Below are 12,738 nucleotides of genomic sequence, written 5' to 3'. Positions count from 1 at the left end.
AAACTGTAGAATTATGTTTTTTTTTTTTTTTTTAAATGAAAACCTGTTGTAAAAAAAACCCTTAAGCATATTTGGGTGCAGTGCCGTTATGCGTGTGTGTTGTAGAGAATCGGTACGTTCGCTAAGAGTTCAGACAGGCCAGACCTTTCCTGGTCAACCCTGCACCTCCAACCCTGTGTTTCTCCATCTGAGGATCCAGAGCAGATGAACTGGGAAATCCAATTAAGCATTTGGTTTGGGGGGGGAATTAAGACCTGCAAGAAAGAAGAAAAAAAACTGAATGGAGTAGGACCCCCCCTCCCCCCCATAGGTTTCCTATGGGACATGGGGGCCGGGGGGTGGTGTTTAATGTCCCACATACCCTAGCCCCCACACTCAGAACACGTGTGCAGCAGGCAGTGCAGGTGGATAAGGAGCCGGGGCAGCTGGGAGTGGACCTGATCCTCTTAAGGGATCAGTGTGTACGAATCCACATGGCCGGTGGGGCGACCGTGTGCTTTCAGGGGATTGGACCGCGCAAGGGAGTTCTTGGGGAGCCTTTCGGAAGTTTGCTGCTGCAAACGCGTCCGGGGCCATTCTGTCCAATGCCAACACTGTTCTGTCCTTCCGTTTGAGCAAGGGTGCTGAGTGTTTCTCATTAATTCCAGCGATGATGTGTACTCTGGAAAATTCTCCAAGTTAGAAATGATTCACCCTTGTGCATGTATACATTGGTGATGGCTGAGATGATTTCTCTTCTCCATTAAAAGTGCATTGAATCATGAAAAACACCGTCTAAATACATTTATTATTATTATTATTATTATTCTGATTGTGACTTAAATCGGTCAAAATTCAAAGGTAAACCAAACTGAGGTTGATTGAAGGTGTTACTTCATTCCTAATTATGTTAAATATTCTGAAAAAGTATTACATATAGTCCATTCAAGTTTGCACCAATTGCTGAAATCGACAGGACTGTTCAGTAGGCTACACTCCGTTTTTGTTTACGAATGAATAAACGAATAAATTTGCCACTAGCTTTAACCTTTGACTTATAACGGCCGATCAGTGGATATGTTGTACCACAAACGCCTCCATCACCTTTATTTAGTATGTTTCAGCACTCTCCGGGGTTCGCTTTTGAAATGCTAATCTACCTCACAAATTATAACATCGTGCTTAACGACACCCAATTTTCGCTGGACAGCCGGCCGTACGGTCCTTTCCACATCTTTACTACTGTGCAGTAGGCGGCAGTTGGAAAGTCACGTCTTGAATTCGCGGGTGCCCGCTGATGAAATGTCACTGTAAATAAGTGCCGCGTTTTTTCCGTCTCGGATTTTTGTTGTATGCGACCGTGCTCCTTTGGTCAAAGTGCACGAGGGACTCGCATCCATAAGGCAGGCTTTGTTTTGCGTGTTTCCGCCCATTCATCCGCCTTGTGTTTGACATTTGCAGAAATGTCCGGACTCCTGTACACCCACAGTGGCACATTATTCTTCCTGAATCGCGGTTTTCAGTGTCTCGCTCTGGCTGCAGATGCTGAGAAATTCTTGAAATGAGCCCCCCCTTTGTCCAGAGTTGTCCTCCCACTCAATTTCGTCATTTTTCCTACTCGCAAAACTCAGGCTGGCATTTTAGCCCACTTTGAAACTCGAGTCTTGTTGCAGATGGATGGAGCAGAGTACACCCGACGACTTTTGCGCCGAATGGAGCTCTTGTTTTTAGCAGAGCTTTCTAGGAGCGCATGATGTTTGGAACAATGGGAGCATTGTGCGGGACCCGTCCGGACAAGATGGGTTTTGTAGTGACCGCGGCGGAATCACTTTATTAATCGAGGCGCCCCACGCGCAGTCTCCCATCGTCCTCCGCTCCTCCCCACGCCTGCGTCTTTGGCATTTCAGGCAGACGGGACAGTAGCGAGACTCCACAAAGACCGGGGAAGTCTGTGTCTACGGGAGAGCGTTAATGATTAGGCCTGGACGTATTCTTTCCTTCACATGTTTTGTGTTTTGTGATGAGGTAAGTTTGCCTTCACGGCTGTTTATCTGCGGTAGGATTTTAGTATTGTTGTTGTTGTTGTTGTTGTTATTGTTGTTGTTGTGTGGTAGAAATACTGTTATTTCATGCTCATCTATACAGTGACTAATAGCCTACTGAGAAGAATTATTTGAAATCTACGCTGCAGCTAAATATACTGACAAGAGTTTTTCTGTCATTTTTACACCCTGTGATATCTGAGCAACCACATTAGTTCATTTGGTGCCGGGGGAAATTTGAGTTGTTTTATTTATTAATGGATTAATAGTGAGCTGCACTTGCATACACATTTGCACAATATTTCAATTACGGAATTATCTAGGCCTATTGTCTGTAGAATTACAGAATATGCATATTGTGTGTATAGGCACATATACACAGATTATTTGGGGAAAATAAATGATGGTAATATTGCTGTTCAGAATATGTATTTTACCTCCATTCTGTCAGGCAGTGTATTGTTTGTAAACTGATTCTGGGGTGCTCAGGTGGTCCGGAGAGTTTGGGGGAGGGGCTGGGGAGGCCTTGCACGCCCCCCCCCATCCCCCCCCTCCCCGTCCCGACGAACCCTCTATTGTGTGCATGTCTTTGGGGCCCAGGGAGGGGGTGTGTTTAAGGTAATCCCTCATATCCTGTAAGTTGCACAGGCTGTTCCTCCACAGAGTAGGCAGATACTCGCTGTGCACCAATAATTAGAACCCTCAGCAGCCGACCCAAGCTCACTGCAGTCCACACCGAAACCTCTTCGCGTTTCGTGTGGATGGTGTTTTCAGCTGTGGTTAGGTGCAGCGTTTCAGGTTAATCAGTGGCCTCGTAGTTTTGCAGGGGTGGGTGAAAAGTCTGTGTTTGTTTTTCAGGACGGGGACAATCCCAGGACACATGTAACCCCAGACTCTTATTTTCACAAAACAAGTTCCTGGGAGCCATTTCTTTTTTTTTGTTTAAAGAAGGGCATCTTTTTCTGAATGAAGAACAAATGCAGCTCTGACACCTCCACCTCGGTTTCCCTGCAGAACAAAGAGCTGATTCACTCCTGAAAGCAGATATGGCCGTTCAGGGGGGACTCCAGGTACGTTCGTCATTTACCTTCAACAATAGGCCCGGGAATATGAGAACGGGCTGCAGATAATGGCGCAATATCTGCACAAAATGGGATCTTGACAATGTGCTTCAAATGCAGCCAAGCAGTCAAACCGCAATCGACCAGCAGGGGGTGCTGGTGCGTAATGAGGCACACTCCCGGATAGCTCACGGCATTACCGCGCTGCTGCAGTAAGGGCTGAGGCATTTCTATGATTCCTGTGTTTCTGTGTGAAGTGAAGTTGATGGAACTCGATTAGCTCTTCAGCCAAATGCTGAACCAGAATGGGGATGACAGCAGGACGTCAGCGGGAAAAGCAGGTTTTAGATGTTGCGTGTGAGGTGGCTTCGGCTCAGAATGATTCATGAGAGTAGTCACTGTCTGTCTTTACCACATTACATTAATTTAATTTAGCAGATGCTGTTATCCAGGGTGACTTACAGTACGGGAGAAACAGTAGTGCGTTCACCAGGTTAATGAGCTGTAGTACCAGACGGCGTTCCCACACCAGAGAGTCAGTAGCTACGCTAACCCAGAGCCAAGAGCACACATTCTAAATGCATACAGACTACTTCTGTGACAGGCCAAACATAAAATCATAAAAATGTTATGCACCAATTTATAACCTGAAGTGGTAAAAATGGTTGAATTGATTTGGGGTGGGGACAGGACGAGATGGGACGGGAGGGGAACCAAGGTGCAGTGTGAAGAGGTGAGTTTTCAGTTTGGGTCAGGAGATGTCTTTGCTGTCCTGTTGACTTTGGAAAGTTTGCCCCATCACTGTGGGCCCAGTCTGTACGGGCTTTGTGACTGGGAGAACGGGCCACACAGGGAGGGAAGGGCCAGTCTTCTCAGCACTACAGAGCCAGGACCGGGGGTGACAGGTTAGAATATTGACTGGAAATATGGGGGAGCTGTTCCATTCACAGCTCTGCAGGGTTTTAAACTCAGCGCATGTTGCAGCGGGTGGCGGGTTTTACGCCTCTCCTCGCTAAGAGGAGGTTGCCGGTTTGAATCCCGCCCAGCTGGATCCTCTCTGCATGGAATTTGCGTGTTCCCTCCGTGTTTTTGCGTGGGTCTCCTCCGGGTGCTCCGGTTTCCTCCCTCAATGCAGAAAGACATGCAGGTCAGGGTAACTGGGGGGCGCTAACCGGGCACAGCTGTAAAGGAGTTCAGTAAACCTACCCTGTATTAGTAAAGGTAAATAAATAATACATCTCTGCCCAAGGACTGGTGAAACCCCCGGGACATCTAGCAAGCGGATCATGGGGAACGCTGATGCAGACCCTCCTTAGGAGTAAAACCCGCACACCCCAGTGGGGTCTGTTCTGCCCACGCTACACTGTCAGTCCTTTCCTTGCTTTCCAAGTCAGCAAAGTGCTTATCTCAGCAATTTGGTCTTATGGGTCCAGCCTGTCGTTGATTCATTTTGGGAGGCTGAAATTAAATGCCTGTAAACACAAAAATTTGTCGGATCCGTGATTGTCTTTTTTGTGTTTGTGCTCTCCTGGATGTTTAATGTAACGGTTGTTTAAGTTGCTCTGAATACAATCGTCTGCTAAATGCCTGTAATGTAATGTAGTGTAATGATGCCTGTAATGTAATGTAATGCTACTCCCTCTTGCTCTGTGCAGGTGTGGTTCGGGGAGAAGTTTGATGCCCCTGTCCTGAGTCCGCGCAGTCCACACAGTCCCCTGACGCTGCGTCATGGCCCCGGATTGGCCGATGTCTTCCAGTACGACCAATGGCTGTCCGTGCGCCACGAGGCTTCGCTGGTACCCATGCAGGAAGACCTGGCAATATGGCTGACGGGCATTCTGGGTAAATCTGTTGTTTTATCAATCTGATGGCGCCTGTTACCCTGAAATATTACCCTGATGTGTCCCTGCAGTGTTAAAATACTGAGACGGTTTAATTATTATTTTGGCCAAGCGCCCACAGAAGCTTTTATGCCTTTTAAGATTTGCCGCCTTCATTTATCCGATTTGAAACACTGCGGTCTGCCGTATTGCAGTGTTCTTATCCCTGGTGACTGTGAAGGCATTGTGTTCTGCTTTTGGTCCTTAAAGGAGATGGGTGAAGTTTGGAGTGCCTGTATGAGTGGTATATCTGCTGGGATTCAAACCCATGACCCTCTGCTCCCGAGTCCTAGTCCGGGGCTATAATGAGGGCTATATCTCGACTAAACCCCCAGGCCAGGACCATGCAGTAGTTAGGGTTAGGGTTAAGTGTCTTTCTTTAGCACCTGATTGGGTTTCATCACCCTTGGGCACATTCACATTTTATTTCAGTGATCTGAAAAATGAAAACATAGATTTTTTTTTCCCGACCAGCATAGTTCTCAGTGAATTCCCACCAGCAGAAGATTTTGTGTTGGGACATTGAGAGAGCACGGATGAGGGCGAATGCTTTGGGGTTTGGTGTGAGGCGTGTGTCTGACCCCCCCCCGCAGGAGAGGAGGTGCAGGCCGAGCGCTTCATGGAGGAGCTGGACAGCGGCGCCAGGCTGTGCCAGCTGGCGTCAGAGCTGCAGAGGAGGGTGGCACAGAGCTGCCACCCAGAGGAGCGCTGGGAGGTCCGTCTGCGTCACCGGGGGGGGGGGCGGGGGGTGATCTGGGCTGGGTGGCAGCTGGGGGGGGGCGGGGGGCGGAGGTCGAGACTCTTCATAACAAACAAGGGACCCCCTATAAGAAAGGGAAAATTAAGCATGGGGGGGTTCCATGTGGTATTATGGTTGTAGTCAGAATAATGGCATTAAATTATCAGTTCCTTTTTTGTGGCGCTTCTTATTTGTGCCGTAGCAGGAGTGAATCTGTGAACCACGCCGTTCTTCACGCTACTCCCGGTACTTCTGCCTGCATGGTCACAGTCAGACTGACTGATCATGCTCTCTCTGCATGGACAGCAGATGCTGACCAATCAGAAGCCTCCTAGGCAGCCCAGTCACGAGCAGGCTCAGATACAGCTCTCAGAGTCACCTCCCGCTCCTCAGTGAACAGAGTATGCGTAAGAAGCTGAAGTATTTGAATGGAAACAGAATAATATGTCATACAGCATGTGAGCCGGCTGCATAAGGATTTGTTAATAAAAGTCACCAGAAATGAGCAGTGAGGTGCTGTTTTTCAAAAATGTTCTTCCCCCCCAGCACTGAAGTGTCGTGCCTCCGACAGCCTGTATCGTGCTGCACTGTTTGCAAATTGAGTGCACAGGCCACTCCTACCAGCTCGTCAGAGGGCTGGAGTGTGTCAGGTGCTTCTCCGAGAGTGGCAGTTTACATTCGGTTTGTTCAGTAGGGGGCGCTGTTATTATGTGCTGGAGTGAGGTATCTGAGCTCTATCAGTACATTTCCTGAAATATAAATGGACAATATAAATGCAAGTTCAGGCTGTTTTAAGTTACCTGAAATTATTCTAAAGGATCAAAGCACTGAATGCATCTCACAATGAGATTTTAATGATTGTATTCCTTTAATTAATTTATTTAATCTTTTAAAAATATATTAATATATAAAATATATAAATATATTTTTGTTGAATACTGTCTGACTTCTGTTGTAAAACACTCTATTCTGCTGTAATTGTATTGAAGCTATTATGTGATTATTATTGTTATGCTTATTATGATTATTATTGGGTCTATCCTCCCTCAGCTCTGTTCTTTTTCCTGCAGTGTCTCCTGCAGGAAAAATGAAGCTGTATTATTATTATTATTATTATTATGATTATGATGATGATGATGATAATGATGGTGATGATGATGATTATTGGGTTATCCTCCCTGCAGTGTTTCCCGATGAAGCTGTATTATTGTTATTAAGATGATGATGATGATGATTGTGTCCTTCCTCCCTGCAGTGTTTCCCGATGAAGCGCGTCGCGTGCAGGAAAGACGCCTCCCCCGGCTCGTTCTTCGCCCGGGACAACACCGCCAACTTCCTGCGCTGGTGCCAGCGGCTAGGCATCGACGAGACCTTCCTGTTCGAGTCGGAGGGTTTGGGTAATGGTTCAGGATCCCCCCTCCCACCCCATGTGTGTGTCGCGCCTCACAGCTATCGATGTGCGCAACGTGGACGTTGTGAAACTCTGCGGAAATGAGGAATGGAATGCAGGATTTGCTGGTTGCTTGGGAGGGTGCTGGCAGCGTTGGGAGGGGGCAGTAGTATTATTATGTAATTTTATTTTATTTGATGATTCTCTCCTCAGTGTTGCATAAGGAGCCCAGACAGGTGTGCCTCTGCTTGCTGGAGATCGGGAGGATTGTATCCAAGTGAGTGCTGCTCATATTCAGATGCAATATGAAAATGATAGTTAAATTTTGAGTCCAGGTGCAATGTTAATCCTCAGTGTTCAGATGCAGTGTTAATTCTCAGTGTTCAGACGCAGTGTTAATTCTCAGTGTTCAGACGCAGTGTTAATTCTCAGTGTTCAGACGCAGTGTTAATTCTCAGTGTTCAGACGCAGTGTTAATTCTCTGTGTTCAGGTTTGGGGTGGAGCCTCCTGCCCTGGTGAAGCTGGAGAAGGAGATTGAGCTGGAGGAGTCTCGCCTGCTGTCCAGCAGCCCTGCTCCAGCTGTGAAGACCTTCACTGTGTGCTGCCAGCATGGAGGCCTGTACCAGGCGGTATGTGCACCACACACACACACTCTCACTCACTCACTCACTCACACACACACACACCCCTCACACTCCCACACCTCGCACACTCACCATCTCACACACACCACACGCACACACCCGACACACACACACTCACACCACACACTGCTTGAATTGAGTTCAAGCCAGAAGATCATCCTGAGTTAAAATCCTGCCAAATTTCCACAGACTTGAGTAACTCTTGCATCAGAATGAGTTTGGCCTACAGTGGTCAGTAATCCTCCATAACCCTCCTGAATCCTGGCTGCTGGCCAGCCAAACACACGTAATTAGGACAGAGGCAGAGCTTTTAGCTGTCCAGTGTTGTGCAACGGATTCCCTTAAACTCTCTAAACCTCAGTCATTTGGGTGAGAAGCTCTGTTATTTATTTGTTATATAAGTATATTGAGAATGTAAGAAGATTTGTCGAGGAGAACAGGCCATTCATTTGTGTAAGCTTGGCATTTTCCTGCTCTTAAGAGCATCTAGCACTGTGTCAAAACAGGATATGACACGTCCCAAGAGTCTCTGCACTCTTTGACATCACTCATTGACAACTACATTATATAAAACAATGTTTATAAAGAAGAAAGAACTGCCTTCTGATACCCCCCCCTTTCTGTGCGAGAAGAAATGAAGATTTATAAACGTGACCTGGCACCCTGAGTGCAAAAAAAAAAAGTTTTTCGATGTTTTCTATTTTGTGGGGTATTTGCAAATAGTGAATATGTAAAGGAACATATAGTGGCTGCACAAAGACTGGGGTTTGGGTTGGAGTGTAAGGTTTGGGTTGGAGTGTGAGGTTTGGGTTATAGTGTGAGGTGTGGGTTGGAGTGTGAGGTTTGGGTTATAGTGTGAGGTTTGGGTTGGAGTGTGAGGTGTGTCTTTACCTTGGCAGGTTCAGGATATGGCCCAAGACCCTCCCTGTAACTGCGATAACAGGCTGTCCATAGAGTACCTGTCAGAGGGTCGCTACAGACTCGGGGACAAGATCCTCTTCATAAGGGTAAGATCTGCAACCACTGTGTGTGTGTGCGTGTGTGTGTGTGTGCGTGTGTGTGTGTATTTGTGCATCTGTGCAAGATAATCTTCGTAAGGGTAAGATCTGCAACTACTCCGTGTATGTGTGCTTGTTTTTGTGTCTGTGTGTGTGCGCGTGTGCGTGCATGCTCGAATGTTCCATATTTTTATTTTGGAATATCACGCTTTTTATTTATAAATAATTTGACCATATGTTTGCCATCTTCATAAAGAAATTAGTATTTCAAATGTAGCGTATGTGTATCAGTGTAATATGGATAAAAGTTCCTTTTTTCTTGGTATGCTTCTAATAAGACAGTAGTTCTAATTTTGCATTAATAGTTAAATTATTCATTACTTTAATGTAGCCTTTCAAGGGACCTCTAGCTTTGTGTTCTGTTCTCTGTGAGAATGGGATAGCATCAGACCAGCGCCGCTATGCTCTCTGGGTAAATATTGAGCTAATGCGCTTTCTGACCTGGCGAAAGGCTGGATTACATCACACCTTTCTCTGTTTCCTCACAGCGCTGGACACACGTAAACAAAGTACTTGCGGGTGCAGGCGGTAGATGGGATTAAAATGTCTAAGTGTGTGTAATTGTTTTACAGGCTGGGGCCTGTGTGCATTTGTGTGCCCTCCACCACTGCGCCATTGCTTTTGCATTGTTTGCTTAGCAGCTACGCATTTAAATGGGAACAATCACCCCGTATGATATCACTTGCTTGTTGTTATGGTGGTAGTAATATAAAACAAATATGCCTGGCATAAAGCTTACCTTTATCTTGATCTCCTTTTTAAAATTAATTTAGTTATTTATTCATTAAGAAGCATTTCAGTGTAAAATCAAGTTTCAGCGAATCTGAGAATTACGCTTGAAGCGTGCAGGTGTTAGGAGTCTGTGTGAGGACTGGAGCATGCACAAGCGTATCTAACAGCTGTTGGATTCACAGGACTGAGGAGACTGTGTTAATAGAGCGAGAGTGCAGACGTGGTTATTTAATCTGGTTTTATTTAGGTCCTTTCGCCCAGCTGGGCTCTGTGTCTGCTCAGATGGTGTTGATGTAGTGGTTTTGCTGTCTCTCTCTCTCTCTCCCCCTCTCTCTCTGCCTCTGTGCAGATGCTGCATGGGAAGCATGTGATGGTGCGTGTGGGAGGGGGCTGGGACACGCTGCAGGGCTTCCTGCTGAAGTATGACCCCGGCCGCGTGCTGCAGTTCACCACGCTGGAGCAGAAGATCCTCTCCTTCCAGAAGGTTCCGCCCAGCCCCGCCACGGGCGCCGTCGCGTCCTCGGCTGCCCCCGCCCCCCACCCCCCGGCCATGGACCCCCTCTCAGCCGTGGACCTGCCCGCCTTCTCTGCCAAACCCGCCGTCCCATCGCCCGCCCCCGCTCTCCGAGGACACGCCCCCTCCCCTTCCCCCGCCACTCCCACCCTCCCAAAAAACAGAGCTGACCCCAAAAAGACCCTGCACTTGCCCCCCCGTCCCGCGTCCTCACAGGACAGTTCTGCAAAGAGGTGCCAGCCCCTGGGCCCCCCTGCCCTTAAAAAGACAGGAGCTGCCCAGCGTAGGCCGCCCCCCTCGCCCCTGACAAGCCCCCCCGCCCCGTTCCGGCTCAAGGCCTCTGCGCGTGGGGCCCCATCCCCAGCCAGCAGCCCGGTGTCCTCTGAACCGTCCTGTAAGTACCCCAAGCCTTCTACCACCCCCACAACACAAATACCCCCCTCTGCCCCGCTGCCCACCCCCACAAGAACAGCTTCCTCATGCTCCGCCCACTCAGCCAGAGCCCCTCCTCCCTCTCGCCAGAGGGTCCTAGGAAAGGGGACAGACAGGCAGGCGGCTGCCCCCTCCCAAACCCAGTTATCCCGCAGGCGTCCCCAGGTGCCCCCCTCACAATGTCAGCTGGACGCCCAGAAAGCCCGGAAAGTGCCCCCCACCACTAAAGTGCCCCCTTCAAGCAGACCCGGCTGTTCCGCCCCCACTGGAGGACAGACTCTCTCCTCCCGAACTCGGAGCCCGCTGCCCAAATGCTCCGACCGCCCCAGGCGCAAGGACCCCCCACCAGGACTCCCTCCCCCCCGCCAGGACTCCCTCCCTGCTGCATCCAGTTGCAAAACCACGAAAACCTCGAACACTACCCCTGGCTCTGCCCCCAGGGCCACGCCCACCGTCAGATGGGTCCAGAGGACAGCTGAAATGGCAGCGAAGGCGGGGCTAAGAGGACCGCCCCTGTCCCGCCCCGCAGCCACGGTCACAAGCTCGCCGAAACCAGCCAGGGCTCTGTGCCCAGCCGACCGAGCGCCCGCCCCCAAAACTAGTCCTGCCCCCAGCGCAAAGCCCGCTCCCAGAGCTAGTCCCGCCCCCAGAGCTAGTCCCGCCCCCAGAGCAAATCCTGCCCCCAGCGCAAAGCCCGCCCCCAGAGCTAGTCCCGCCCCCAGAGCAAATCCTGCCCCCAGTGCTAGTCCTGCCCCCAGTGCAAAGCCCGCCCTCTCGTCCAGCAACAGCTCATCCCGCTCTAAGAGGAACCCGGAGGCAAAGAAAAAACAGGACACTTACTTTGAAATGAACTGCAAAAAGAAGCAAAAAAGTTAAGTTTTTGGACAGAGCTAAAAAAAATTACGTCTAGCGGGGTATTATGGGTCTAAAGGGTTTTAGTGGCTTAAAATTCAGTCTCCTCAGAAACGTGTGAAATTCTTTTTAGTGTGACTCATTACATGCATCTACATCTGATTTTTCAAATGAATTATGTACTTAAACCAGCAAGAAGTTGAACATAATGAAACAAAGATAAAAAGCACTTGAATGACACGACCAGCATTCTTATGTGAAGACGTCTTTTATTGATTTGCACGCACGTTTTTCCTCCGACTAATATTCAGAATTCTAACAAACTTAAGTGCCGTGCTCCATCGTGAGATTTTGGTTTGTGTGCTTTTAAATGACTTTTTAAAATTTAATTTATCATTTTATTTTTGTTTTTAAGTGCTGTTTCATGTAGGTCAAAATGATGGTTGATGTTTCCACTAATGGTGCAAACGTCATGTGTTCTCCCTTCATGTGACAGAAACGGTCAGGTCACAGAAAAGTATGGCACCACATAAGTCTCGTCTGAACAGGGCTTGTTTGTGTCTCCTGTTGCTAATGACTTGGTTTTCACGTCTTGCTGCCTTTATGAATGTATGACACGTGAGCACCGTTTAGCATCATAAAAAAACATTTTGCTCGGGACAGTAACAGTTTTGCTCTGGAATAGTGTTTTTTTTAATACAGTAATACAGTGACTGCAACCAAAGTCTTTGACATTGATTGTAAATTAACTGGAACATTCCATTTAGCAAAGCACAGTGTTTTTTTTTTGGCTTTCTGCTTAGCCTTTATCTTTATAAATGTTTGTGTTTATTTCCTTTTTTTGGCTTACTCTGTAGATAGGGATAGGGTCAAGACAGCATTTCTGTAGCAATGGTGCTTTAAAGGGATGGACTTTGCACAAATTAGAAGGTGTCAACGCTGTGCCTTACAATTAGAAAACTGGCTTTAGAATGTTTCATAAAATGTTTGTATGGAAATTTGTATTAGATACCAGTTTGCTAAGATTTAGGAGGACGTTAGTCTAAGGCTCTTGGGGTTTTTATGGTCAGTTAAACTTAAGAGGATCTTTAAACACTACTGATAACTGTCCAGTATGTTTGTATAGATGCAGTGTTAAGAATAACGCAAACAATGGGTCGTATGTAACTGTTTTGTCTGTTATGTCTGCTCAGCGTATGGTGTATTTGTACATGTTTTCTGTGTTTGTTCTCCGTCTTTTACTTACTGTCCATGTTTGTCGTGCACTTGATTTATTTGACCTGTCAGATTGTTTTTGCTTTTTTTTCAGCACTTTATGCAAACCTTGAAACATTTCAGTTTGCGTCATGATTAGAACGTCCTTGGTGATGTACAGTGTCCGTACTTCTTTAAATAAAATTATAATCAACATTGA

General features: G+C 47.6%; 1 protein-coding gene across 2 annotated transcripts in view; it reads left to right on the top strand.

Annotated features, from left to right (window-relative positions):
- gas2l3 (growth arrest-specific 2 like 3) overlaps positions 1-12,738 on the top strand; it is a 16,691-nt gene extending 3,953 nt beyond the window's left edge. The window contains exons 2-10 of one of the 2 annotated variants that reach the window (XM_064342271.1): positions 1,887-2,004; positions 3,036-3,091; positions 4,738-4,924; positions 5,556-5,677; positions 6,957-7,098; positions 7,305-7,368; positions 7,583-7,721; positions 8,636-8,743; positions 9,876-12,738. In XM_064342271.1, coding sequence (XP_064198341.1) covers positions 3,068-3,091; positions 4,738-4,924; positions 5,556-5,677; positions 6,957-7,098; positions 7,305-7,368; positions 7,583-7,721; positions 8,636-8,743; positions 9,876-11,348 — 2,259 coding nt within the window. In that variant the 5' untranslated portion in view covers positions 1,887-2,004; positions 3,036-3,067 and the 3' untranslated portion in view covers positions 11,349-12,738. The remainder of the gene's footprint in view (positions 1-1,886; positions 2,005-3,035; positions 3,092-4,737; positions 4,925-5,555; positions 5,678-6,956; positions 7,099-7,304; positions 7,369-7,582; positions 7,722-8,635; positions 8,744-9,875) is intronic. The other variant, XM_064342270.1, reaches the window with a different exon arrangement.

The sequence above is a fragment of the Anguilla rostrata genome, chromosome 7 (genome assembly GCF_018555375.3).
Source record: "Anguilla rostrata isolate EN2019 chromosome 7, ASM1855537v3, whole genome shotgun sequence".
NCBI classification, from domain to species: domain Eukaryota; kingdom Metazoa; phylum Chordata; class Actinopteri; order Anguilliformes; family Anguillidae; genus Anguilla; species Anguilla rostrata.
Note: the sequence above shows the minus strand (reverse complement) of the source record. Positions and strands in the feature narration are given on the sequence as shown.